Genomic DNA, 26,925 nt, shown 5'->3' with positions numbered 1-26,925 from the left:
CGCTGCCCGCAGGCCCCCAAGCCGAGAACAAGCACGAACCCGAGCCTGTCCACCCTCGCCACCTCTGCAGGCCTGCCCGGACCCTGCCCTCCAACCCGCACAGACGCCGTGACCAGCTGCGCGGGCGGCTCCCTGCCGTCCAGACGCCCCCGGCGCCTGCCCACGTCCCCCCACAAGAGGCAGCAAAGCAAGCGGGCGGGGAGCCCCTGCGGCCACGGGCGGCCCGGGCAGGGTTGCCAGGGGACCCACAGCCAACCCCGAGCACACACCCCCCGGGAGCACTGCACAGACCGCAGGAGGCCACCCGGGCACACGCGTGACTCACACAGGGACTACACGGAGGCCACTGAGGTCTGCCCGGGGTCACCAGGCCCCGAGCAGCCTCTGGCTCCGGGGGGCTGGCCTCCAACAGGCCACACAGACCCCCAAGCATGGCCGGAGCAGCCCCAGAGCCCACCGAGGCCGCCCACCACGGGAAGGCCGGCGCCAGGGGCCACAGCACGTGCCTGGACACCTCCCAGGGTCGCTGGCCGCCCCCGCCCGCACTGGCAGTGCCCAGTCCTGGACGGTGCTGGGGGACCTGCAAGGGAGTCAGGAAAATGGGCTCCTGGCGCCCAAACGCACCCCCAGAGCCCTGGGTACCAGCGTGTGACGCCAGCCTCCACCCGCGCCAAGAAATGTGCCCCAATCTGCTCAAGAGGCCTCAGCCCCACCCGGGGTGCCGTCACCCCAGGACCCGGCCCGCCTGGGGGCGGCTGTGCGTCACGGGTCCGGGCAGGCCCAGTGTGGGCGCGGCGGGCCCTTCTGTCTGCTCCCTCTCCCCCCAGCGCCTGGGCTTGGCAGGAGGGGCCAGAACCCTCGGGCCAGAGAAGCCCAGCGAGGGGGGACGGTGCGGGCACAGTGGCATTCGGGGATCCCGGGGGCAAACATGTCGCAAGACGGAAGCCAGACTCGAGCAGCACACGGGGAACAGCCGGGCTGGGCAGCGCGTGGGCAGGATGGAGGGCGGGCAGCCCTGGGCAGAGCGGGGCGAGAACAGGACACCCCGGGACGGGCACCTCCGCAAGCCTGACCTGCAGCCGGCTTCTGACTCTACAACACAGACCCCCACAGCCACCCACGACACGCACCTGCCGCCAACACACTCCTGCCACACACCCCACACCCCTCACCTACACACACCACACAGACCGTCACACACTGACCACCACACACCCCATCCCCCTCACTTACACACACCACACACACACAGACCGTCACACACTGGCCACCACACACCCCTCACCTATACACACCACACACACAGACCGTCACACACTGACCACCACACCCCACACCTACACACACCACACACACAGACCGTCACACACTGACCACCACACACCACACCCCTCACCTACACACACACACACACACACACACACACACACAGACCGGCACACACTGACCACCACACACCACACCCCCCTCACCTAACACACCACACACACAGACCGGCACACACTGACCACATACCCCATACCCCTCACCTACACACACCACACACACAGACCAGCACACACTGACCACCACACACACCACACACACAGACCGGCACACACTGACCACCACACACACAGACCGGCACACACTGACCACCACACACACCACACACACAGACCGGCACACACTGACCACCACACACCACACCCCCCTCACCTACACACACCAACCACACACACAGACCAGCACACACTGACCACCACACACCACACCCCCCTCACCTACACACACCAACCACACACACAGACCAGCACACACTGACCACCACACACCACACCCACCACACCCCCTAGCCACAATACCAACCTCACCTCACACCCTTCACCACACCACACCTGCCACCACACCCAGCACTGCCACACCCCCCCACACACACCCCGCCACACTCTGCCACCACACCCTTACCCCCGCCACTACCCAGCCCCGCTACCACACTCCACCACCACAGGCCCCACACACCACATATCCCCGCCACTGCACACCCCCACCCCCCTACCGCCTACTCCCTCGTCACCACACACTCCCCTGCCGCCACACACCACTGCACACTCCCTGCCACAGACCTCACCACCTGCTACCACACACTCCGTCACCACCACACACCCTAACCACACACCCACCACACACTCCCCCACCTGTCCCCGCCACAGAGAGCGCCGTGTGAGCAGGGAGTCACTGCAGAACCCGCACTCGGGTCCCCTGCCGCACCGCCAGCCCTGCTGAGGGTCCCTTGGGGCCTCCTTCCCAGCCGCCCCTCGCACGCTAGCACCAGGCTGCTTCGCCCCCGCAGTCCCCAGCCCTGCCCTGCTCCGGCCTTCAGTCTCTCGGCCTCACCCTTAGCCCCAGCCCGGCGGGCCTCCCTCCCCGGGGCTCCATCCACCGAGAGCCGGGCACCCCGAGGCAGTGCTCTGGCTCCGACCCTGAGCCCAGGCCGGGCATGCTCAGCTCCTGGCCCGCGGCTCTGCCACTGGGGTCCTCCGCAGGCGCGCCCAGCAGTGGCCCCCGTGCCTTCGCTCGGGCCCATGAGGCCCCGCCACTCCGCACACCCCTCCAGCTCGGAGGCAGGGGCCACTGCCCCTCTCGACCTCAAAAGGCAACCGGATCCCTCCCGCGGGGCGCCTCACGCCAGAGCACAGGGGGTGGGGCACCCCCAGTCTGCTGGCATGGGGGTCTTCCAGGCAGAACCTCGCCCGGCCTCGCCACCTGCTGCCACACCACGCCCCTCGTGTCCCCGCCCCCAGCAGCGCGTGCTGGGACGACCCGGGCCGTCCCAGGAACGAGAGTCAGCAGCACAAAGCCCGCCGAGACCGCCGCACGGGTGGCACAGGAGCCACGGCCACCACACCGCCCCGCCCGGGGCTCGGGAGCACCCCCAGCGTACGCCCTTCTCTGGCACGGGCATGGGGACCAGCTGGCGGTAAGATGGACGCCAGGCGGGGCAGCTGGGCAGAGTGCCACCCACCCCCAGCCCTGAGCAGCACCCGCTAGGGAGGAGAAACCACAGCCACCCTGGGTACTGGGGCCTGGGGCCCCGGCTCCCCCGCGGGCACTGCCGCAGGCATGGCCTCTGGGCCCCGACAAGGACAATGTATCTTTATTGTACCAGCAAAAGCCACGTGCCCCGAACCAGCATGTCCAATCCAGCGGGTTTAAGAAAAAAACAAAACCAAAAAGAGCCAAAAAAGAAAAAAAAAAAAAAGAAGAAAAAAAGGGGGGGAAAAGTGGGGGAGGGGCTTGATTTCTTTTCTGCCAACCCTCCCCCCAGAGACCTCAACCCCCTACGGCTTTGGGGTCCCCCGCCCTCACTCCGGGGGTGAAGGCAAGTCTGGGGCCTGCGGGACGCGGAGGGCAGGGCAGGGCGCTGGGCAGGGACAGACTCGGCCTCGGACAGGCTAACGGGAGTCACATGCTCCAGGGACAGGAGGGGCGAGGGCTGCCCCGTGTCCCCAAGCACCTCTGCATGCAGGGCGGGGTGGGGCGGCCTGTCGGAGACAGCCCTGGGACGGGAGTGACGCCCTCCAGTGACCTTCTACAACCGTGTCGGCTCGCTACATGCATGTCTTCAGGGTCCTGACAGGGCTGAGCCGCACGCGTCTAGGGGAGCCGGGCTCTCTCGCGGCTGTCGCTGCAACTGGGGACGTGGACGTGTGTGTATTTGCCACAGTCGCAACAGAAACAAAACGACGTCCACACGTCCAAAAAAAGGAAAAGAAGAGGAACACAGGTGTGACGGAAAGGAAGCAGAGAAGCTGGGGTGCAGGGCGGGGGCAGTGTGTGTGGGGGGGCGGCAGGACATGCTGGTGGCCGGCGCGGCCGAGAGCATGCACGGGCGGTGTCGGGCAGGGCCGGAGCTTCCCTCTCCGTTAGGGACGGGCCGCTAACCAGGGCCGGGAGCACCCTACACAGTGGATGGAGGTGATGAAGACAGGGGGGCGGGGAGAAACCAAGGGCCAGGAGGTGATAAAATACAAAAGAACAAATACAGACAGATGGACACAGACACGGGTCCACTGAGGAATCGGGCGCGAGGTTTGCTACTAGACTTATAGGCCACTCTCTCGGACGGTGGGTGGGAAGGCGTCCAGCCTGCAAATGAATATAGAGGGAAGAGAAAGAGACAGGCATCAAGTATCGGTCTCGGGCCGCCACCTACACACCACCAGCCACATCAGCCTCGCCACTTAACAGCCCGAAGGCCCAGAGCCACCGACCAAGGACGGAGAGGAGGCAGTGCAGGAGCAGAAGAGAAGCGGACCCCAGGAGGGCGTGCACGGGCGGGGGGGGCCGCGGGGCTTCTCCTCACCACGCAGGGCAGCGGAGACGAGCACTTCCTCCTCGAGGCCGGCTCCCCGCTCAGGAGCTCGGCCCCCGCGCCCAGCCGGCCCTCCCGACGGAAGGACCGCCTACGGGACAGGACCGGGCGGCCAGAGCCTGGGGACGGGCGCAGAGTTCACGCGGACGCCACGGCTGCCCTCGCGGCGGGCTCCCGCCAGGCCCCGCCTCCCTCGAGCCACTCACGGCGAGACCGGGGGACCCTGCCCTCGAGGCTACGCCTAGCACGCGTGCACGGCCGCCGCCGCCTCCCGCCACACACGGGCCCGATGCACTAGAGCATGCCCAGGGACGGCGAGCGGAATCACCTTGGCCGTGCGCTCCGCCTCCGTCACTGGCTAAGCCGGAGCAGATGTCGGAAGACAGGGAGGCCCGGACGGAGCAGGGCTGACGGGTCTGAACCGCCTTCCCCCCGGGCTCCGGGGCCGGGGCTGCCGCGGGCCCTGCCCTGGCGCTAGCAGGGTCCTTGGCGGGAGGGTTTCTGCTGCAGTCTGACAAGTGACCTGGGGAGAAGGGGGACAGGCGGGATGAGGCCCCCGGTGGGCGGGCGGCAGGACGCGGCCTCCGCCGGCTCCTGGCTGGGGGCTGGGGGCGGTCGAGGCCAATGCTCCGGCCATGCTGAGGCCACTGCACGGCTACTGGTCGGGCCTAGCCTGGGGCTCGGTGTGACTGTGTGTGACGGGACAGCTCTCCGTGCGTGCGCCCTGCCTGCGGGGGCCGGGGCTCGGTCTGCACAGGACCCTCCGGGCCATTGCCCCCGGCGGGCAGAGGCGGGGCCGACACTGGGGGCTTGGCAGGAGCCCGTGGAGACGGACACCGCGTGCTGTGGCACCTGCCACTCCACTGGGCCTGAGGAGGGGGCGCGTGCAGAGAGGAGGGGCTGGCCCTCCGACAGGCCACACGGCAGGGCTCCAGGGAGACACGGAGCCGCCCTCCCGGCCCTCCCGCCCGCCCCCGCTGAGCCCGGCGGGCCCGACCTGTGCTGGAGGCCACGGCCTTGAGCTGCTGCACCAGCGGGTTGAGGAGCTTCCCCGCCTTCAGCCGGCTCCGGCTGGTCCTCCGGCGGCGGCCGGCAGGGGGCGCCGTGTGGAAGAGGCCCAGGTTGGGGGGCAGGGGCTTGCCCAGGCGGCGGTACAGTGCCTCGATCTCCTGCTTCTGCTGGCTCTGCAGCTCCGAGATCTCCTTCAGGTGCCTGCGGGGAGGGAAGGGGCTCTGGGGTCCGGCCCTCGGCCACACGCCGCCACGCCCGCAGGACGGGTCACCACGCCAAGCCCCTCGTGCCACAGGGAGGAGTGGCCGGGCCGGTCCTGCCCGGGGCGCAGAGCAGAGAGGGTCTCGTGGGGCCCAGGAGCAGCCCAGACAGGGAGAGCCGGCCCCGATCCAGGCGGCAGGACCCTGCGAGCAACGGCCGGAGAGGCGTGGGGCGCCAGCTCTGCGCTCGGGCATGCAGGGTCCCTACACCTGTGGGCCCTGGGGGGCTTGCTGCACAGCCCCAGGACACCTCCTCCCGCAGGGCCTGCCACGTCCAAGGCCGCTCACCCCGGCCCCTCTCTAGTTCCTGCCTCACCTCCAGATCCCCTCACCTCCAGGACCATCACCTCCAATCCCCTCGCCTCCAGGCCCCTCACCTCCAGATCCCCTCGCCTCCAGGCCCCTCACCTCCAGATCCCCTCGCCTCCAGGCCCCTCACCTCCAGATCCCCTCGCCTCCAGGCCCCTCGCCTCCAGATCCCCTCACCTCCAGACCTGTCGCCTCCAGACCCCTCACCTCCAGACCCCTCACCTCCAGGCCCCTCGCCTCCAGGCTCCCCGCCTCCAGGCCTACTTGCCTCCAGACCCCCTCGCCTCCAGGCCCCTCGCCTCCAGGCTCCCCGCCTCCAGGCCTACTTGCCTCCAGACCCCTCACCTCCAGGCCCCTCGCCTCCAGGCCCCTCGCCTCCAATCCCCTCGCCTCCAGGCCCCTCGCCTCCAGTTTCTCTCAGCCTGTCCTCGCCTCTCGGCCTCCCTCTCACCCCAGGTCTGTCCTCACTCTCTCCTACCAGACAGCCCTTTCCTCCTCGGCCCCTCGTGACAATCAGGAGACTGCCGGCCCCCGCTGGGCCCCAGGAACCCCCAACTCCTACTGGACCCCCCCCCCGCTCCAGGACAACGCCCCTGCACAGGAGCCCTGGGGCTCTCCACTCTGCCCCTGACACCCCCAGAGGGCCCAGTGTCCTGGGCCAGGCCTGCCGTGCTTGTCCTCCGAAGGTCGCCCCCTGCTGCGAGAGAGGTTCTGGGACTCTGCAAGCCCCCAGGGCTGCTCCCAACCAATGCTGGGACAAGGGTGGGCACAGATCCCGGAGAGAAACAGGGAGGGAAAGAGACAGAGACAGAGACAGAGAAGAGCACAAGGGATGGAGAGGCAGGCACAGACCCCAGAGAGGGGGGCAGAGGAGTGGGGAGGTGGGCACAGACAGCAGAGAGAGCGCAGGGAGGTCAGGAGGCGGGCACAGAGCAGAGGGAGAGAAGGCAGAGGGCTGGGGAGGGGGCACACACCTCGGAGGGAGGGCAGAGGGGTGGGGAGGGGGTGTGGGCCCCAGGGAGAAGGTAGGGGGTGGGGAGGGGTGCGGACCCCAGCGAGGGCAGAGGCGGGGGAGTCCTGGCCTCAGACCTGCCCGGTCCCTCAGCCCAGGTCCCGTGCTCGCCTCCTGCATGCCTGCAGGCCCGCCTGCCCCCGGAGCCCCAGGCCCGCCTGCCCGCCCCCCCCAGCCCCAGGCCCACCGCCCCGCGGGCCGCCCGGACCTACTTCTCTCGCAGGTTCTGCAGCTCCTTCCTGATGTCGGCATCCTCGACCTCGGAGTCGTTGTCGCTGCTGATGTAGGACGACTGGGAGTGGAAGGAGGTTACGCTGATGGTGGGCACCTTCACGCCCGTCCTGCCGGCCGTGCCCAGGCCCGGGGAGCCGGCAGGCGAGGGTCCGGCCAGGAAGGCGGCGGCCTTGCTCACGAGGTCCCCGGCCGCGGCGCCGACGCCGGCCAGCGAGCCGTGCTTGTGTGGCGGGGCCCTCGGGCGGGGGCTCTCGTCCGCAGAGTCACTGGACAGCGGCTCGCCGGCCCCGGCCTCGATGGACGCCGCCGTCTGAGCCCTGCGCACCAGCCGCTTGGCGTCGGGGCTGCGGGGCAGCTGGTCCAGGTAGACGTCGGGGGGCGCCGAGTAGCGCAGGCTCTGGGGAGAGGCGACGGTCCACTCGTCCTGCGTGCTCACCACCGAGAAGCGGCCCAGTGTCTTGGCGGGTGAGCTGCTGTCCTGTGGCCGCTTCCGAGGGGACCCCGAGACCGGGGTGCCGGGTTCTGGGGGCTGGCAGGCGGGGCCGCCCTCAGCCAGTGTCCCGGGGCCGTGGTGGGGGGGCCCCGTTGCGGTTCCCTGGGGGGCCCCATGGCTCTGGTCTCTGGACTCCGGGCGTGGGGGGACGGCAGACGTGGGGGCGTCCTTGGGAGCAAGGAGAAATGAGCAGAAGCCACTGGCACCCGCAGCCGCGGCCCCCCCTAGCCGGCCCCCCCAGCCGCGCCCGGGCCATCCCCTCACCTGAGGCGCCGCGTGGGGCACTGCGGGACGGGCGGCCGCGCACCCTTCGTCCGAGCCCAGCGAGGGGCTGGAGGATTCTGCTGGGGAGCGAGCACCGTGGAGAGCGTCACCTGGGGAGGCCGGGCACAGCCAGCACCGCCCCAGGGAGCTACTGTCCCCTCCCCGTCTCCCGCTGTCACCCCCGAAGGGCAGAGCCCGCACCACCCACCCTCCTCTCCTCCACCGCCCAGGCCCAAGGACACTCGGGTCTCCGGGGCCACAGGAGGCCGGCACGTCCCCCGCTCTGCCCGGCCTCAGAGCGTGCTGCAGGGGGTCTGACGGGGGCCCAGAGCGCAGAGGCCAGGAGGGGCTTCTGGGACCCCCACCCGACACCCGTCTCAGAGGGGCTCTGCACACCCCCAGGGGCAGGCGGCCGCCGGCAGCACCTGCCCATCCAGGCGGTCCATCCCGACCTGCCCGCCACGGCTCTAGTCTGCAGAGGACCCGGGCGCGGCCGCCCAGAGTCAGGACCCCGCACCCCGTGAGCGGGGCCAATCCCGCCCTCCCCTCAGGCTGGCCAGCTCTCTCGGGCCGGACACCAGGCACAGGAACCCCCGACCCTGCCTGTCTTCCGCACACACGGGACCGTCCCCAGAAACGGGTCAGGTTTGCAGAGGGACCCACAGCCGGGGCAGACAGGCTGCCCCCGGGCTGGGAGGCCACGGCCCCTGCGGGGACCTGGTGCTCGGACACCCAGAAAGTGGTCCAGCAGCGGGCTGGGTGGCCGGAGATGCAGCCGAGCCTCAGAGGAGGGCGGGCCTTACCCGTCAGGGATGAGGACGTGCTCTGCTCCGGCACGGCCCCCGCGCCCGCGCCGGACACCGGCTTCTCCGCCTGGGGGTAGACAGGAAAGAGCTGGAAGGGCCTGGAGCCTCCTACACCGCGGCAGGAGGCTCTGCCTCTGCCCCCCTCCAGGCCCCCCTCCCACCCCCACACTCACCTCCGGCGGGGGCGGCGGGGCCGGGTCGGCTCTGAGGGGCTCCAGGGTGAAGTCGCGGTCCCCCGCGTCCACGGGCGTGCCGGCGGAGGCCGAGGACGTGGGCACGTGCTCCTGGTACAGCAGGGTCCGCAGCTTCTCGTCCAGGCTCTTGATGGTGTTGTCCACGAAGCCCACCCTTGGCGGCGGGCCCTCGCCGTCCGACTCCAAGGCCGAGGGGGGCTGCGGGGGCGCGGCGGGCCCCAGTGGGGGGCTGGGGAGCTGGGGCGTGGCCAGGCTGGGGGCTGCCACGGAGGCCGGGAGCGGCTGCGGCGCCGAAGCCGGTTCCCCCAGGGTGCTGGCGTCTCTGGCTGCGGCGGGCTCCCCAGGGCCCGCAGAGTCGGGGCGCCCCTCCGGGGCCAGGGCACAAGGCTCCTGGCCTGTGCCCGGGGGCCTGGTGGCGAGCTGGGCCTCGTGAGTCTCCGCCAGGGGCTGGGGAGTCTCGCGCTCTGTGGCCGGCTCCGGCGGGGGGCCAGCGGCCTGCGTGCCCGGGTCCTGGGGCTGAGACGTCAGGGCAGGGGGCGGTGGCACCACAGGGGCGGGTGCGCCACCAGGGGCCTCCCCGGGGCCCGCCTGGCTCAGAGGCTTCGGGGCAGCGGGGACACCGTGTGGGTCCGGCAGGGACGGCGGGTCTGGGCAGGGGGCTGGATCTGGAGGAGAGAGGGGACAGCACCTGCATCACCAGCTGGACAGGCGCTGACGCCAGCCCCTCCCTGCCCCGGCGGCCCCCACGCCACCAGCCGCCTCCCGTCACTGCCTCCTTCGCTGGCCTCGAGGCACCACCCTGCGTCTCCCCCGGCCCAGGCGGGAGCACGCGAGGATCACAGCTCCGGGGACAGCTCCGGGGACAGCGGCCTGGGCAGACCAGCTGTCCCAGCTGTCAAGGACACACCCTGCCCACAGTGAACAGGACATCCCAGAAGCAGACAGCAGGGCCTGTTCCGGGCGGCAGCCCCGGCAGCGTGCCAGGGTCTGGGCAGGGTCCGGAACCCTGACCGCCAGGCGCGCCCGGAGCTCGGCAAACTCGGCGTGGCTTCGGGGTTTTGTTTCCGGGTCAGTGGTGCTCAGGGCTCTCTCCTGGCTCTGCACTGGGGAACCTCCTGGCAGTGCCTGGGAAACCGTACGGGAAGCCAGAGATCGAACCCGGGTCAGACACGTGCCAGGCAGACGCCCTACCCACTGCACTCTCTCCCCAGCCCCCTCGGCATGTTAATTCTACATGGGGCTGCACCCAGCAGTGCAGGGGCAGGAGGGGCTGTGGGCTTGTGGGTACGGGGGTCCCCAGGGTCAACCCAGCAGAGAAGGGGCGGGCACAGGCTGCCCGACAGCCCACGTGAGGCACGTGCTCTTACCACTGAGCCACACCACCTGCAACCCATGAAACAAAGTGAGACTCTCCAAGAGGTGAGGGGACAGGAAGACGCCAGGACGCCAGGACCTGACCTGGCCTCTGCCCTCCTCAGCTTTTACATGGTCGCTGCTGCCCAAGCAGGTCCCGAAACACCACGTCCATCGACCTGACGGGAAGGCTGGCACGGGGGGCTGCCGCCTCAAACCACAGCCCCTCACAACGCTCCCACACCCGCTCCCGCCGTGCGGCTGGGGGCACTGGGCGTGACAACGGGGACGCCAGAGGAAATGGGGGCTGGGGGCACACGTGCTGGCACTGCCCCTGCAGGCTACGAGAGCAGGCACCCCGAGAGCAGGCTACGCCAGAGACCCCTGGGCACCTGCGTCCCCCTCTGAAGCCCCCCTCCATTTCCCCAGGAGTTTCATTCGTTACTTCGGTGCAGTTCCACTTGATTTTCCCTGTTCCCACATCCCTCCAAAATCACTGCCAAATCCATGCCAAGGAGCGCCCCCGCCTCCTGGTTTATCCTTTCAGCTTCTACGACTTCATCCATTTTGGGGATTTGGGGGAGGGGAGGGTACTGGGTGCAGGGGGTGCAGAGCTTGCTCCAGGACTATGAGTGTGGCAGAGGCTGGCCCAGGGCAGGCTGCGTGCAAGGCAGGCACCTGGCCTTCCCTGGACGCTGAGGTGCTTCTCAGTGTGGCGCAAGGTCGGGCTTCTCCAGCTCCTCTCCCCCAGGAGGCCCTGCAGTTTCCCCCTCGCCGTACACGCTCAGCCACCATGCCATGACCCAGGCCGGCCCACGGGCCCTGGCATTAGCGGGCATGCTTTTCTACCCGGTTGCACTGGGTAGCTGCGTGGCCGCCCTGCACAGAACCAAGCTGCTGTGTCACAGCTTTAGGGTCTGAGACCAGGAGGCGTCCGGCTCGGTCTTTCTCAAGATTGCGTTGGCTACCTAGGACGATTTGTGTTTTGTTTTTTTAATAAACTCAGCATTGTTGGAGCAGTCCTCAGATGTGCCACTGGGATTCTGACAGGGGCTGTATATTGGAGAGAATGAGCACTTTAGCCGTATCAAGAATGAGCACAGAAAAGCATTTCCTTTATCTACGTCTTCTTCGATTCCTTCCAATAATGTCTGAAAGCCATCGACATACAGATCTTTCATCCCAGTTAAATTTATTCCTAAGTATGCCATTTTTTAAAAAGAAACTCTAAGTGGGCATGCTTTCTTTCCTTTTCTTGTCTGTGGGGGAAGGACACACCCACTGCTCAGGGGTTACTCCTGGCTCTACACCCGGAGACACTCCTGACCACTCCCTGACCATATGGTAATCAAGGAACCATATGGGATGCAGAAGAGCAAGTGGTACCCCAGGATGCTTTCTTAGTTTAAGTTGCAGATCATTTGTTGTTAGTATACAGGAATTCGATTCAATGTTGCATGTTGCATTTGTATCCTGCAACATTTACTTAACTTGTTTATTAGTTGTAAAGGGTTATTTTGGGGGTGGGGGAGGGTGTCTTCAGGGTTTTCTACCTGTAAAATTGTCACTACAACCACAAATCAAACACAATTTTTCTGCTTTCCTAATTTGAATGCCTTTTCCTTCTTTCTCATGCCTAAATGTTCTAACTAGAATTTCTAGGGTAGTGCCAAATCGAAGTGTTAAGACTGGTTAAGATCTTCCCCCCTAATTCTAAAGAACATATTTTTTGCTTTCCACTGCTGAGTTTTGTACAAGCCATGTAAATTTTATTTCATTAGATCCAGTCCACCTATATCTCATTTGTTGAGAATTTTATCATGAAAGGATGTTTTGTCAGATATTTTTTTCTGTATGTATCCACATGACCATAATATCCACTGTCATTGTTCTGTTAATATCTGTTCAATACCGCACTTACTGATTTGTTGTATGTGGAACCATCTCCCAGAGACAAGCATAACTTGCTGATGGTGTAGGATGCTTTTCGTGTGCTACTGGATTCAGTCTGCGGGCATTTTATTGAGAAAGTCAGTGTCCCTGTTTTGGAGGGATCTTATCCTACATTTTTCTTTTCTTCTAGTGTCCTATGCTGTTTTTAATACTATACTTAGCATTACCCCGACAATACTGTTGGTTAGTCTTTGCCCAGTCAGGCTGCCTGGGAAAATGAGTTTGGAAGTGCTCCTTCTGCATCCACATTTGGGAAGGGTTGGGCAAGGACCTGTATGAATTCTTCTTTGAATATTTCACAGAACTCACAAATTAAGCGACCTGATCCTGGATTTTGCTTTGCTGGCATTAAGAATATATAGATACTATGGATCCCACGTCATCACTATGAATTTGTCTATTCAGAGTTTTGATTTCTTCAGGCTTATCAAACCATCTATTCCTAGGAGTTCACCCATCTCCCCCCTAAGTTTCATGATGTGAATCTTCTCTTGTGAAAAATCATATTCCATGATCTCAGCTGTAATGATTCTTCCTGTTTTCAAGGAAGGAGCCTTTTCTGCAGTGCTTGGGCCCCAGGGTGCTGAGGGCGAATGCTGGGGTGCTGGCCCGGCAGTGCAGGTTTGACTGCTCACACTCAGCCCGGAAACAGTGCTCAGGCCTGCCATTGCCACCGGGCTCTGCCTGAAGTGCTCAGGAGGCAGAACTCAGGAGGCAGAACTCAGGAACTCACAAACACGCGCTCCAGCACTGTAAGGGGTCTCCTTGGTTTTAAGTAGTCTCTTTCATCTTTAAGTGGTCTCTTTCCTGCTTGATATGATTTGAGTCTTTTTTTTTTCACTTAATCTCACAAAAAGTTTTATCAATTTTGTTTCTTTTTAAGACACTCCAAGGTTTACTGATCTTCTCCCATTTTCTTTTGGAATTTTTTCTTTGATTGTACAGAAATGAATAATCTGATTTCACTGCATTTGTGCGCTTTCAAGCATCCCCCAAATATTGAGTGGCTAGATAAGAAACTATTTGGGGGGGGGGGGCTGGAGCGATAGCACAGCGGGTAGGGCGTTTGCCTTGCACGCAGCTGACCCGGGTTTGAATCCCAGCATCCCATATGGTCCCCTGAGCATAGTAAGGGTAATTCTTGAGTGCAGAGCCAAGAGTAACCCCTGTGCATTGCTGGGTATGACCCAAAAAGCAAAAAAAAAAAAAAAGAAGAAAGAAAGAAACTATTTGGGGCCAGTACAGCAGCATGTAGGGTGCTTGTCTTGCAGGCAGCCAACCCAGATTCTACCCCTGGCATCCCATATGGTCCTCCTAAGCCTGCCAGGAGTGATCCTTAAACACTAATGGGTGTACTCAAAAAATCGAAGAAAAAAAAAAGACGCCGGATGCAATTTCAGTCTTCTTCAGTTTGTTAAGATTTGCTTCTCGATCTAATGTAGAACCAATACCAAAGATCACCCAGGGTAGAGTACACTCGAGAGTGTATATTCAGCTGCTGTTGGTGGCATTTTCTATGTAAGTCCGCTAAATTCATTTGTTTTAAGTATCACTCAACTCTAATATCCCCTCATTGATTTTCTGTCTACATAATCTACCCATTGTTGAAAGTGAGGCTTTGCAGTCTCCTGTTACAAGTGCACTGCTGTCTGTTTCTGCATTCATATCTATTAATATACCCTTAATAGATTGAGTAGCTCGCTATGGTGTTTATGTATATTTACAATCGTTATGGTCTCCTGGTGAGCTGAATCTTGCCATGATATAATGATCTTGTCTCTTGCTACAGCTTTTGACTTGAAAGCCCATTTTGTCTAAGTGTGGCCAAACCTGCTTGCTCAGTTTTCAACTGCATGGAGTATCTTTTTCCAATTCTAACCTGCACGACCTTAAAGTCGAAGTGACTGTGTCAGCACCGTACGGCAGGCTCCCGCTTTCGTCTCCATGCAGTTACTCTGCCTTGTCAGAGGAGAACTGAATCCACTTACATCTGAAGTCGTTACTGAAAAGTGAGACCTCATTATCGTCGCTGTTGTTGTCCTTTGCTGTTTTCTAGCTGTTCTGTAAGATTCTGCATTCCTTGTTTTCTCTCTTGCTTTCCTCTTTTGTGACCAGGTAACTTTCCGTAGAGTGGAATGCTTTATTTCTTTGCTTTTCAACTTCTGTTATCTCCATTGGGGTTTTCTTAATGATTACAATGGAACTGACACAACTCAATCTTTAAAGTGTTGTGTATCCATTTTAAGTATGATCTTTAAAGTATCATGTATCTAAATCAGTGTCACCATTTGCTCTCTAAAGCACTGTATACTCATTAAAAATATGGTAACTATTCTTTTAATCACCATGCTAAAGAATTTTATACAAGCACTGTAAAGAATATTCTGAGTGACTGAGTAAATAGTTCGGCTGTGAACTATTTTGTCTTCCATGTATTCTAATGTTTCATTTTAGCTTAGAGAACTTCCCTTTTCCTTCTTGTAAGGCAGGCATACACCTTTTTTTAATCTGAAATAATTTCTATTTCTCCTTTATTTATTTTCTTTGCCCCCCCCCTTTTGGCAGCATCAGGGACTGAACCAAGGGCCTCATCCATACAAGGCAACCATTCCCCCCTGCTCCCCGATTTTGTACAGTGTCACCCCACTTTCTCTTGGCCTGAAAGATTTCTGCTAAATCTGAAAGCCTCTGGTCATTTGGTCATTTCTTGGTGTGAAATGAGCTCCTCCTGCTGTTTTCAAAACCCTCTTCATCTTTAATACCTATAATTCGATCATAACGTGCCCTGCTAAAGTCTTCTTTGGAAAACTGTGAGGGGACCTAGGATATTCGCGTACCTGAGCATCCCGACTTGGCCTATATTTGAGTATTTCTTAAATAAGCTTTCTCCACACGCTCCCTCGCTTCTCCTGAGAGGTCCATAGATCAAACATTGTTTTCCTTTAGCGTCCCCAGCTCACTTTGGCTTTTCTGTCTCATTCTTCTCTGATGAATGGAACTGCAAATGGCTTCTCTTCAAGTTTACATTCTTTCTGCTTCTTAGTCTGTGCTCTTTTATACTTCCCATTTTATTCACTGTATCTTCTGCTCTAGTACTGTTTGCTCCCTTTTAATTTCTGTTCTATTCTGACCATGCAATATTTTCCTGATTTTGTTGAGTTGCCTGTCCATTTTCCTATAACTCACTGAGTCTCTTTAAAGAACTGAACACACACATGCAAGGCTAGCACTCCACCACTGAGCTGCATGGGGCCCTTCATTTTTGTTCCAACAAGCTGTAGATCATTGTTTCTCTGGAGTGAGTCATTTGAAAATTGTTGTTCCTTTGGTGTTGTTTCTTTTGGGGGGTCATATTTCCTTTAGCAATGAGTTGATGTCTTCACTTCCTCCAGACTTTATTGACTAGTCTGGTGGGGGAACACCCTCACCTCTGGGGGGTGCAGAGCTGTTGCCTCGATGGTATGTGGTGGTTCTGGCTATGGGGCAAGGCCAGCAGAGCCATCTCCACGCTGCCCATCAGCTGAGATTAGCACTGGCCAAGGCACAGACAGGATGCAAATGTCTGCACAGAAGACAGCTCTCAGCAGTGATGCCTCAAGGATCCAGCCATGGGACAGCTCAGACTAGAGCACAGATGCTCACAAATGACCTTGGAGCCGGCAGCTGGAGAAAGGGTGCACCTAGAACCCTGGGCCTGGCATGTGGCCGAGGCTGAGGGCAGGCTGGCAGTCCTGGACCCGAGGCACAAAACTCAGTCCTTGGTCAGGCAACATGCAACAATATTTCCCCCCATGGGGGTCTGGAGCAGTGAGGGCAGTTAGTGACCCACAGGACAAAAGCAACTCCGATCTCCCGGGCTCATCCAGGAAAGCTATCCACCCCCGCCAGCATCCTCTGAACTTTGCCATCTGCCGCTGGCTTGTAGAGTACAACAGTTCTAGACCTTTTTCTCAGTTGAGAGGACTTAAATCTGTGAATTAATACCATTCTATTGCATTTCCCCTAGTAATCATTTCTGTTGTTACTCTTTTGCCTTCTGGAAATTCTGTCACGCTGGTCTGATATCTCACTTCCTAGCCCCCTTCTCTATTTCCCATCATTTTCAATAACCATATTTTGAATTGTCTTGTACTTTTTTTTTTTTTTGCTCATTTTTGTTCTTGGGCCATTTCCATCTGTGCTCAGGGCTTACTCCTGGCTCTGTACTCAGAAAGCATCACTCCTGATGGCCCCCAAGAAATCATAATGGGTGCATGGGATCAAACCTGGGTGGGCCAGGTGCAAGGCAAGTGCCTTACCTGTGGTACTATTTCTCCAGTCTCTACTTTGCTAATTCTCGCATGGCCAACAATCCCCAGTAAAATGATAAGCAGAAGCTCTTTGGGCAACATGCCGTCTTCTTCCTGAATCGGTGGGGAAAGCAGTGGCCTTTCTCCAGTGCGCGCAGGCTGGCGGTATCGTTGTGCACATCCCCTTGTCAGGTTGAAGAAGTTCCCTCTTCGCCGGAATTTGTTGAGGACGTTTAGAATTTTGAATTATGTCATATGCCTCATCTGCATCAGCTGAGATGAACACAGGAATTTTTTATTTCCTTTACAGTTTATCAACATGGTGAGTTATGTTCCATTAACATAGCACTCATAGAAGTTTCAATAATTCAGACCTTGCTCTCAAGATTCGCCAGAAAGGAAAAGAACATTTAGTCTCGAGCTAACTGTACTGCAGGGACAAGTACTCTCCCAAATGTCCCTTGAATTATAAGGTTTTCCCAGCTACTGAGTGGGAGCAGACTTCCCCGGCCCGTGCGAGTCCTGGCGCCCTTCCCCATACTCCGGAGGGCATTCACTTCCTGGCACTGCCGAGTCTCCCCCTCTGCAGTTCTCTGCCAGAAAAGCCCAGTGGAGTCTACAGACGGGCCCCAGACCTTCTTTGCATTTTCTCTTCCCCAGAACTCTACTCTGCAAGTGTTGTGGCTTTTTTTTTTGGTGGGGGGGTGTTTGGGGTACACCCAGCAATGTTCAATGTTCCCATGAGGGGCCAGGGATACAAAGCATGTGTTCCAACCCTCTGGGCCACCTTCCTGGACCCCTGCAATTCTCACCCGAGTTTCCCTGGACTCAAGCCAGTTGCTGACCACAGGGGCCCTGCCGAGTTCATCTGGCCTCTCCTTGTTACATTACGTGGAAACTCTTCTCAACCCAGATGATCTTAGTTATTGTTCTTTTATTTTCCACACTTGAAGCGCTCCATGTCCTTCGTCACCCTATGAAGACTTCAACAGCACGGTTCCCTCTGAGCTGCACCCTTCAGCTGTCACCTGGAGGAGACGCCTGACACCGCTCACGACCTACAGCAGAGCGCGGCGGTTCTTCTGCTCATTGTAGCAACTGCTTTCCTCCCATGCTTTTCTTTCCACTCCTCTTCCTCATTGGCCTGCTGGGTTTCTTTTTAACATATGGAAACATTCCTATCCTTATGTTACTGTATCTTACAGCATACATGCCCATAAGACCACTACAGTTATCACCCTAAAAATACATTCTTATGCTTATTCCTTTTTGGTCCCTTTTTAGCCCTTTTCTCCATGCCTACGTCCACATAAACAAATGATCTGATCTCTACTACTACAGTTTGTCTTACAAACATCAAAATAAATGGGATTATATGGTATACAGCTCTTCACTACTGGCCTTTTTTTATTCTGCACACTTCATGCACGTTATGTGCGCTGACGACCGTTTCCTTCTCAAAGCACCACAATCTGTTTACTCGTTTACCCACTGCATGGTATCTACACTGTTTACAGTTTGGACAAGTAGGCAATTAGGGATGTTTCTGTGAAAACAGACTTTCATTTCTCTAGGGTAAACACTGAGTAGTGAATTTTCTGTCCTGTAATAAGTGTCTTTTTATTTTTAAAGTGTCAAGCTGTTTTCCGGGATAGCTGGACCGTCACGCTCCGTGTCAGCAATTTTTGAGATCAGCTGCTGCATGCCAGCTCCAGGGTGTACTGTTGCTTGGTCCTACTAACGAGGGCAGAGGATCCCCCACTGCGCCCTTCACTTTCACTTCTCTAGCAGCCGACGGTGCCGAACATTTCTGACACTCCTAACTGCCATCCTGCTACCGCCCTTGAGGCAGAAACTATTTAAGTCTCCTATATTTCTTTTTAAAAGTATTTTTATTGAGTTGTTTTCTGACTTGCTGACTTCTGAGAGCTCTCTGGCTAAGACTTCTAGCGCAGTGTTGAACAGGCCTCCCTGACCCCATCTCAGAGTGAGCTGCTGGCACTGCACCACTGCAGACGTCAGCTGTCATTTGCTGTGGAAGGGCTTTGTCCGGCTGAAGAAGTTCCCTGCATGGTTAGTTTGCTGAGAATTTTTAAATCATGAATGGACATTGTACTCTATCAAATGCTTTTTCTGTATCAGTTGAAATGGCTGTGTGCTTGTACCTTTGCAGCAAAAGAAAATTACTTTTTAGCTACTCAGATGGTTCATTAACCTACTTTCTGAATGTTGCCTTTCCTGGGTTTGTTCTACTTTGTCTCTTTGTTCCTTTAAGGTACTGCTGAATTGGACTTGCTAGCATTTTACTAAGAATTTTTCTATGTCCCGGAGAGATTTTTATCTGTCTTTTGCTTTTCTGGGTACTGTTCTTGGTTTTCTGTTTGTTTTCCCTAGTTTTAATATGAGAGCAATGCTGGCCTTATACAATATTTGAAAAGTGCCTATCCCAATTTTCTGGATGAGGTTGTACAGAATTGGTATTATTTTTCTTTAAAATTTTGGTAGATTCAACACTGAGATTACTTGGACCCAGAGAATTCATTTGCAAGAACTTGTACTACAAATCCAAATTTGTTACTAGGCATAGTATCAGACCAACGATTGCACTGTGGATACATTTTAGCAGTTCTGGTTTATGTGGAATTCACTTCTCTGATCTAAACTGTGTGTAGATTCATTTTAATATTCCACGATTATTCTTTTACGCAGGGCCTGTAGTACTGTCTCCTATTTTATAACTAATGTTGTTTGTTTCTATCAGTCTTTTAAGAGGTTTATCATTAAATTCAACACATCCATTTTTGCTACTCTGCTTTCTATGTTCTGTTTCAGATTTCATTAACTTGGGCTCATCTTCACTTCTTCCTTCTGTTTGCACTGGCTTCATTTTGGAAGTGACGTTTCCATGTATTAAGGCCCATTTAATATTCTAGGCCTGTTTTAAAAACTCGGGCACGGGAGAAGAGTCCACGACACTCACCCCCGTGGTCAGCCAGCATTTCTGTCCCTCTTCCTTTGGCACTTGTGACATCACTTCCTCCTGTCTCAAGGTCTCTGGCAATTCTTTCAAAGATGAGTGTCAGCGTAAGATACATTCCCTTCTGGATCTAGGAATGGTATCGTTTAAATTTCATTGCTGTATTTTCTCTAAATATTGAATCATGCCTACTTTTTTTGGGGGGGAGGGGTCAAGGGCACACTCTGTGGTGCTCAGGGCTGACTCCTTACTCTGTGCTCGGGGGTCACTGCTGGTGGGGCTCGGGGACCATATGGGACATCGAAGGTCAATGGCCACTTGCAAGGCGATGCTTTACGTGCTGCACTATTGCTCTAGCCCCCAGTTTTGTTTTTTGTTTTGTCTTGTTTTAATATTTTTTAAAAAATGTCCTTCAGGTTTTCTGGTGAGAAATCTTAAGTAATATCCTTATTCTTCTCCAAGAAATGCATGGTTTGTCTCCACATCCTTTCACATTTTTTTTTCGTCTTGAGTTCTCAGAAATTTAAGATATGTTCTTGTAGGGCTTTGGCATAGTTTGTCCTATTTTAAGATTCTCTTAGGTTACTGAATCTGTAGATTTATGTCCTTGTCAAACTTGTCTTTGATATTATTTCTTCGAATTTTTTTCAATTCTTTTGCTGTCCTTCTGTGACTTTGAAGACACAAGAATTTGAGACTTTATTACTGTTTCACAATCCAAGACTCTGTTCCTTTTCCCTCTCCCCAACCTCCCATACAATGTTCATTTGTTGCTTTTCTGTATCTTCTACTTATTTACTGATACTTTTGTTTCTCTTTCAAGTGTTCGGGTAGAACCCACACAGGAGGCATATACACAGGAGGAGAACCCACTGAGCCGCATCCCAGCCCTTCTAATGCTTTCTACTTTAACATCTGTTTCAAGAATTTTCGTGTTGTCTATTATAGGTTGTGTTGTTATAGGGGCTGATATTTGGTTGTATAACTTCAATATATCAATGTCATCTTGTTGCTGTCATGTAGAATTGTCATTTTTCACACAACAGACTTTTTTTTGAGGGGGGTCTTCATTTGATAAATATTAATCGCAATGGGGTACATTTTAAATCCTATTATAAAACCCCAAATCTGTTTAAATCCTATAGCAAATGCTGATTATTTTTGGTCAGTCTCGTTACATGCAAGCTACAAGTCACAGGCGCCTTCCTCCCAGGCAAAGTGGTGACAAGGACCCACGAGTTCTCCATGTCTTGACAGCTCTGGTCTGAAACAAGCACGTGCCTCGAGATGCCAGCCTGAAGCCTGAGCTTCTCTGCGCTCGCCGGGATCAGCAGCTTTTGGGAACATCTCTCCTCCTCCTTCGGGCTGTCTCCCCGCTCCTTCCTGTCCTTCTCCGCCGGGCCGAGGGCTGTGTGGCTCCCCTGCAGCCGCGGGCGCAGCCGCTCGCTAGAGCAGGAGTGTGAGCAAGAAAACCGAAGGGCTCTGAGCTGCAGGGGCCACAAACCGAGGGGCCTTCCTGGGGCTCCCGTCCTTGCTTCACCTCGCCCTGAACTCGGCCCACGAGACATGGAAAGGAAACACCAGCTCCGTGGGACTCTGCCGCTGACCGTCTCCTGTCTTTCTGCAGCTGCTCATTTCCGAGTCCCGAGGGCGGAGCCCTTCCCTGGCCCAGAGGCAACACTGAGTCTGGCGAGAAGGGCAGCGGCATGTGTACACCCCCTCCGCCCGTGCCCTGGCGCCCTGCCCGGCTGCTTCTGTGTGCCAGATACCGCGTTCACAGACCTGGATGAGCAACGCGAGGTCCCGAAAGGTGTCCCCTCCCCACACCAAGGAGCCATGAGCTTTTGCCGGGCCCCCAGGACCCTGAGGTCAGGGTGCCCAGGCTCCACGGGGAAGTCCTGTCTGCCCCTGGCGCCCAAGTTCTCCGCACGGTGCTCCCCACGGACACACCCATGGCCCGGGACTTTGCAACACGCCCCTCGGGCCCGAGAGGCTGGGGAGGCATCCATGCTCAGCCCCTTGGCCGCCCTGCAAGGATGGAGACGTGCCAGGGAAACGGGCCAGACTGGGCCCACGAGATCCCGGGCTCCCCTGGGCCCTGCCCGGGGAACCCTCCACTGTCGCCAGAATCCCTGAGTAGCTTCAAGCTGACGGGCTGGGGTTGGGATTGGTTTTGGGGGTTTCGGGTTTTGGTTACTGTTTCCTGGTGGGCCTGGGGCTCGCTGCTGGTGGTGCTCAGGGGACCGTGTGGGGCCTCACGTGCAAAGCAGGAGCTCCGCTCCCGGAGCCCCGTCCCCGGCTGACAGACCCCGTGACTGTTCAACCTTCTCCAGCCCCCTTGGAACAACGGACCCAAATTACCCGGCCCGCTGCCAAGGAAACTTGCTCTGCACGTCCTGAGAGCAGGACACAGATGGGGAAACTACGGTTTAACTCTGCATGGGCCAAACCACGACACCATCTAACTCTGTCCTCACTGGGCCCTCCCCACGCCCTCCCTCGCCCAGTGACGGGAAGAGAGTGTGAAAATCAAGGAACGACACAGAAACATTCCTATCTAACGAGGGCGCGCTCTCCGCCGACTCCGACCTCTCCCCGCCCGGACACAGTATTTCCAAGCGTTTTGATTTACTGATCTTTTTCCACAAACATCCCTTAAAGTTAGGTCAAGTTATATAATTGGCAACGTTCCCTGGCAGCACACAGGGAACAAAGGCTTTGATCTGCCCAGCCTCCCCGCTGACCACAAATCAGGGTGCAGCCGACAGCGCCAAGGGCCAGCTCGCTGGCACCTGTCCGCCCAGGTGCAGACGCCAGAGTGCTCTGCTCCACGTGGACGCCTCCAGGCACAGGCCCAGCACTGCAGGGACAGTCCTGCCCACCCCAGAGTAAGCAGGACGGCGGCCCAAGCGGAAGGGAGGGAGAGCTCACCTTGCAGCAAACCCCTCTGTACCAGAGAAGCAACGGACTGGCCCGCCCGCCCCCGAGCAGCCCTGCCCGGCTCCCTCTGCAGTCAGGCACGGTGCCACCTCACCGGCCACCTGGGGCGACCGCGGGGAAGGGCCGGCGCCCCAGCCTGGCTCACAGCACATGCCAGTTACATATGAGCCCCCCGCAGAACGAGGCTGAGGAGGGAGGCGCTGGGTCACAGGAGGTGTCAGGGGGTCCAGCTGTTCCTACCTTGGCTGGCATCAGGCTGCTGGGAGCCCGGAGGAAGAGGGGGTGAAGACTCAGGGAGCTCGGTGGCTGGGTGCTCGGCCACAGGACAGATGATGAACCATCTCTTCCCCGTGTGCAGGACTAGAAGTGGGGCGGAAACAGAGCAAGAGCTCCTGCGGCAGCCCTCACCCTCGCAGACGGGGCGCGGGGGACACGCGGGCTTCCACGAGGAAGGGCATGGTGGGAGGCCCTGACCCAGCCGGAACTCTGCACGGCTCCCCCCTGTGAAGCCAGTGGCTCCCCAGACCTCTGCAGGCAACGTGGCCTGGGGAGGCGCTTCAGGCCTTCCCGCAGCGGGGGGCAGGGCTGAGCCCCGAACACTCGTGTGTCCTCAGAGCGGGCCACACTGCCAAGGGCCTGCAGGGGGAGGAGGGCCCACGCTGCCGCGGGCCAGGCGCAGGCACCCACACCCCGCTGCCGGGGCCCTATCCCTCCCGGGGTGCAGGCACCCACACCCCGTGGGGCCTCAGGTAGAGGCCGGCCCTGCCCCACGCGCTGCTGGGGCCCTATCCCTCCCGGAGTGCAGGGCACCCACACCCCGCGGGGCCTCAGGCAGAGGCCGGCCCCGCCCCACGCGCTGCTGGGGCCCTACCCCTCCCGGGGTGCAGGCGCCCAGGAGCAGGCAGACCTACCGTTCTGCTGATACACCGGCGCGTTCTCCTGTGACTGCCGGCCCTCCTGGAGGGGGAAGGGTCAGGAGTCAGCAGACGGGATGGCGGGACCCCAGGACTCCCGGGCGGCCCCGCACGCCCCCGCCACTCACCTCCCCGCTGCCCAGGCTGCCGGCCCCCAGGTGCGGCGGGCTGGCCCCCGGGTCCGAGTTGCGGTCGGCGTCGGTGTCCTCACTGAGCATGTCCTCGGCCTTGTCCATGACGTCCTTCATCTGCTCGATGAAGGTCTCGCGCTCAGCCGGCAGGATGAAGTCATGCTCCACCTACGAGGCACCCACGGGTCCGCAGGGGGACAGGGGCGCGGCCCCCCCCCCCCGACCCACTGACCACTCTGATTCCTGGTCTGCCCAGGACACCAGGGACACCAACCAGGGCCGGGCCTGTACTGGGGGACACACAGGTCGGCGACGGGGTCCCCCGCTCCCACCGAGGCACGGCAGAGGGCCAGCACCACAGAGAGCAAGCAGGGACCACCTACGAGGTCAGGCTGGAGCCCTGAGACGGGGGAGGGGCCGGGCAGGGCAGCAGCCTCACCATGTAGGTGGCAATCTCATCCGGCGCATCCCCGTCAAGGTCGAACTTGAAGGTCACCATCTTGTGGTTATGCGTCTCCAGCTGGCACTCGACCATCTTGTCCCCGGTGTTACACACCTGCGGAGGCAGCCAGAGGGTCGGGCGGCGGCCGTGCACAAGCCCCGCGGCCCACCAGGCCCCGGGCACTCACGTTGAGGATGGTGAGCCTGGGCCGGCTGGTCTTCTCGGCACGGGAGCGCACGCGCGTGGACCGGCGGTGGTGCCTGCGGGAGCCCCTGCCCTCTAGCCTGCCCCCGCCGAACGCGCCCTCGCAGCTGTCACTCAGCTCCTTCCCGGAAGTGGCGTCCGAGCCGCCATAGCTGCATGGAAAGCAAGAACGCGGCACTGTGTGACGCCCGGGGCCGGGGGCACCCGGCAGGTGGGCCTCACCCAGGGAGTGGGGCACAGCGGTTCCCGCGGCTCCCGGCCTCGAGCCGGCTAGCGCGGCAGCCTCCCAGGGCCGTGTCCGGGCCCGGATCCCACCCTGCAGGGACTGCCCAAAGCTGCGCCACAGCTTTGGGGTCCTCCATGTGCGCAGCAGCGAGGGCTGGGTGACAAGCCCGGGGGTCAGTGCCTGGGCCCCAAGGGTGGGACGCAAGGTCACTTGCTCCCGAGTTAGCTGAGAGGCGGCACGCGTCAGACCCTGCGCCCAGGGCTCGGACCCGTGACACTCTGCCCTGGCCCCGGCCCACCACCTCCCCGCTCCGTGACTTCTGTCTTCTGAGCCCTCCTGGCACCCAGGCCAGAGCTATGACCCGGACATCAGAGCAGAAGAGCCCTGATGAGCAGGGCCCGGGCGGGAGAGGGAGGCTGGGCCGGGCCAGGGTTACCTGTCACAGTGCTGCGGGGCGCCGGGAGGCTTCTCCTGCGGGGCTTGCTCCTGCATCAGGAGGGGAGGGGAAGGGCGGGTCACACAGCCTGAGCATCCCACCCCAGGCAGCCAGCCGCACCCCTAACCACAGCACGCCAAAGACAGACCAGTGGCGGCGCCAGCTCAGACCCTGTCGGACTTCGGGAGCTAAGAGGGAGCCTCCGAGCAGGGGGACAGCTCCTGCCCCACACAGAGCCATGCCGGGGGGCCGGCTTCTCACAGCTGGAAACCAGCCACTCCGGGCCCACCAGGCCCGCCATGCCGGCCACCCCCTCCTGCCCCAAAGGAAAACGGAGGCCCTGGCAGCGCTGAAACCTGGCTGTGCAGACCCCGCGGCCCAGGCCCTGGTCTCGGCGAGGCCCCGAGAGACGGTGCACACCACAGGGTCGGGCCGAGAGGGCGCAGAGGGCGGGGCCACGTACCTCTGGCGCGGGCTCCACAGTCAGCTGGACGGGGGGACAAGGGCCCGCTGTCACGGGCCCGTTGGGGGGCAGCGGGTCGGCGGGAGGCGGTGCTGCAGTGCCCAGCACAGGCAAGCTCTGGGCAGCGGCCACCACGGGCGGCGCAGGGGCACCGGGCAGCTGAGGCAGTTGTTCAGGGACCGCGGGCTGCGGGGCGTCGGGCAGAGGTGGGGAGAGGACGGCAGCGGGCAGCACGGGCACGGCGGGCGGGACAGCGGGCGGGACAGCAGGTGGCCCGGGCACAGGCGCAGTGGGGACCTGGGTGGTGACGTCCACCGTGTAGGAAGGCGGGTGGCCGAGCAGAGTCTGGGGACACAGGGGACAGAGAATCAAGCCGGGACGCTCCACTGAGACAAGCAGGCAGACCCCGGGGTGCAGGCCATGCAGACGCCCCCGGCCATGCAGACACCCCCTCTCCAGTCTCCCCCCGCCCCCGGGGCCAGCCCCAGGCTCTGGGCATGCTGGGCACACGTCTGGCACAACGACGAGAGGAGCAGTTCTGTGGGAGCTGCCAGCTCGCCTGGGTGCCACCCACCCCGGAGCCCGGGCCCCACACTCGTGGAGACCCACCGGCCTGGGGCAGGGGCAGTGCTCATGGGTCTACCCTGTCCTGCCACCAGCTCGACGGCGTCGGAGCCACAGGGTCTGAGTCGCCAACTAAGCCGACAGCCCAGCACCAAGCACGGTCCTTGGCACCGTGCCCAGCCCCTCACCACCCAGCCCCTGCCCCCGCCTGCTCCTCTGCATGCTGCCCATGGCCTCCCCCTGCCTCTGGCCATCCTGCAGTCCTGCGTTCCTCGGGCGTGAAGCAGCAGGGACCCCCGGGCGTAAGCAGAGCAGAATCGCGACAGCCCCCCCAGCTCTGCTCCCACCCAGGGCGGGCCAGGAGCTGGACCGCCTGCCACGCTGGCTGCCAGAGCGGTTCCCAAAGCAGGCGGTTACCTGGCTCCCCGTGCCCGCGGCCGGGGCAGCCTGCTCGGGAAGGTGGGCAATGCCCGGCAGCGTGGGGGGTGCCGGCTGGACGGGAGCAGCGCGCAGGGTCTGAGCCACCCGGAGGGGAGAAGCCGGGACCTCGCCGGGCACCATCTGAGGGAAGGCTGCCGGGTACACGGGCTGGGCCGGGAGCTGGGCCACGGCGGGGTGGATGGACAGGGCGGCCACCCCCTGGGGGGCCACGGCCAGCAGGGGGATGGCGGTGGCGGTGGCCATATTGGGCATGATGGTGGGGCAGGGGACGGCCAGGGGCGCCCCGGTGGGGTGGGGCAGCTTGACGGCCTGCAGAGACAGGGCCGGGGAGGCGGGCAGGGCGCTGGCGGCGGCGCTGAGGGGGAGGCTTGGCAAGAGGACGGCCTGAGAGAAATACTGAGAGGGGGGCGGCGCGGGGGGCCCACTGGCTGCGGGCAGGTCGGGGAGGGCTGCGGGGAGGCCGTCGATGGCCGCCAGAGGGGCGGCGGGGGGAGCGACAGGAAGCGGAGGCATCTGAAAGAGACGGGGGAGCGGGTGAGCCCGGGCCTGCCCCCAGCCCACGCGCCCAGCAGAGCGGGGAAGGAGCAGGGGCGGCAGAAGGACCGTGGACAGCGCCTGAGTCGCCACCGAGGCCAGCCCGGGACCCTGAGCACTG

The 26,925-nt window shown here is 60.1% G+C and overlaps 1 protein-coding gene across 5 annotated transcripts in view; it reads right to left on the bottom strand.

The window, feature by feature from the left end:
- Positions 1-26,925, bottom strand: part of WNK2 (WNK lysine deficient protein kinase 2) — an 87,380-nt gene that overhangs the window by 19,937 nt on the left and 40,518 nt on the right. Inside the window, exons 11-25 of one of the 5 annotated variants that reach the window (XM_055129144.1) lie at positions 26,247-26,783; positions 25,266-25,610; positions 24,803-24,852; positions 24,124-24,292; positions 23,934-24,050; positions 23,492-23,662; positions 23,361-23,406; positions 22,690-22,809; positions 8,917-9,602; positions 8,741-8,810; positions 7,938-8,017; positions 7,159-7,841; positions 5,352-5,566; positions 4,683-4,877; positions 4,030-4,128 (exon numbers count right to left, since the gene is read on the bottom strand). In XM_055129144.1, coding sequence (XP_054985119.1) covers positions 4,030-4,128; positions 4,683-4,877; positions 5,352-5,566; positions 7,159-7,841; positions 7,938-8,017; positions 8,741-8,810; positions 8,917-9,602; positions 22,690-22,809; positions 23,361-23,406; positions 23,492-23,662; positions 23,934-24,050; positions 24,124-24,292; positions 24,803-24,852; positions 25,266-25,610; positions 26,247-26,783 — 3,583 coding nt within the window. The remainder of the gene's footprint in view (positions 1-4,029; positions 4,129-4,682; positions 4,878-5,351; positions 5,567-7,158; positions 7,842-7,937; positions 8,018-8,740; positions 8,811-8,916; positions 9,603-22,689; positions 22,810-23,360; positions 23,407-23,491; positions 23,663-23,933; positions 24,051-24,123; positions 24,293-24,802; positions 24,853-25,265; positions 25,611-26,246; positions 26,784-26,925) is intronic. The other 4 variants (XM_055129145.1, XM_055129146.1, XM_055129148.1 and 1 more) reach the window with 4 other exon arrangements.

This window comes from Sorex araneus, chromosome 2 (assembly GCF_027595985.1).
Source record: "Sorex araneus isolate mSorAra2 chromosome 2, mSorAra2.pri, whole genome shotgun sequence".
In the NCBI taxonomy this organism is placed as follows: Eukaryota; Metazoa; Chordata; class Mammalia; order Eulipotyphla; family Soricidae; genus Sorex; species Sorex araneus.
Note: the sequence above shows the minus strand (reverse complement) of the source record. Positions and strands in the feature narration are given on the sequence as shown.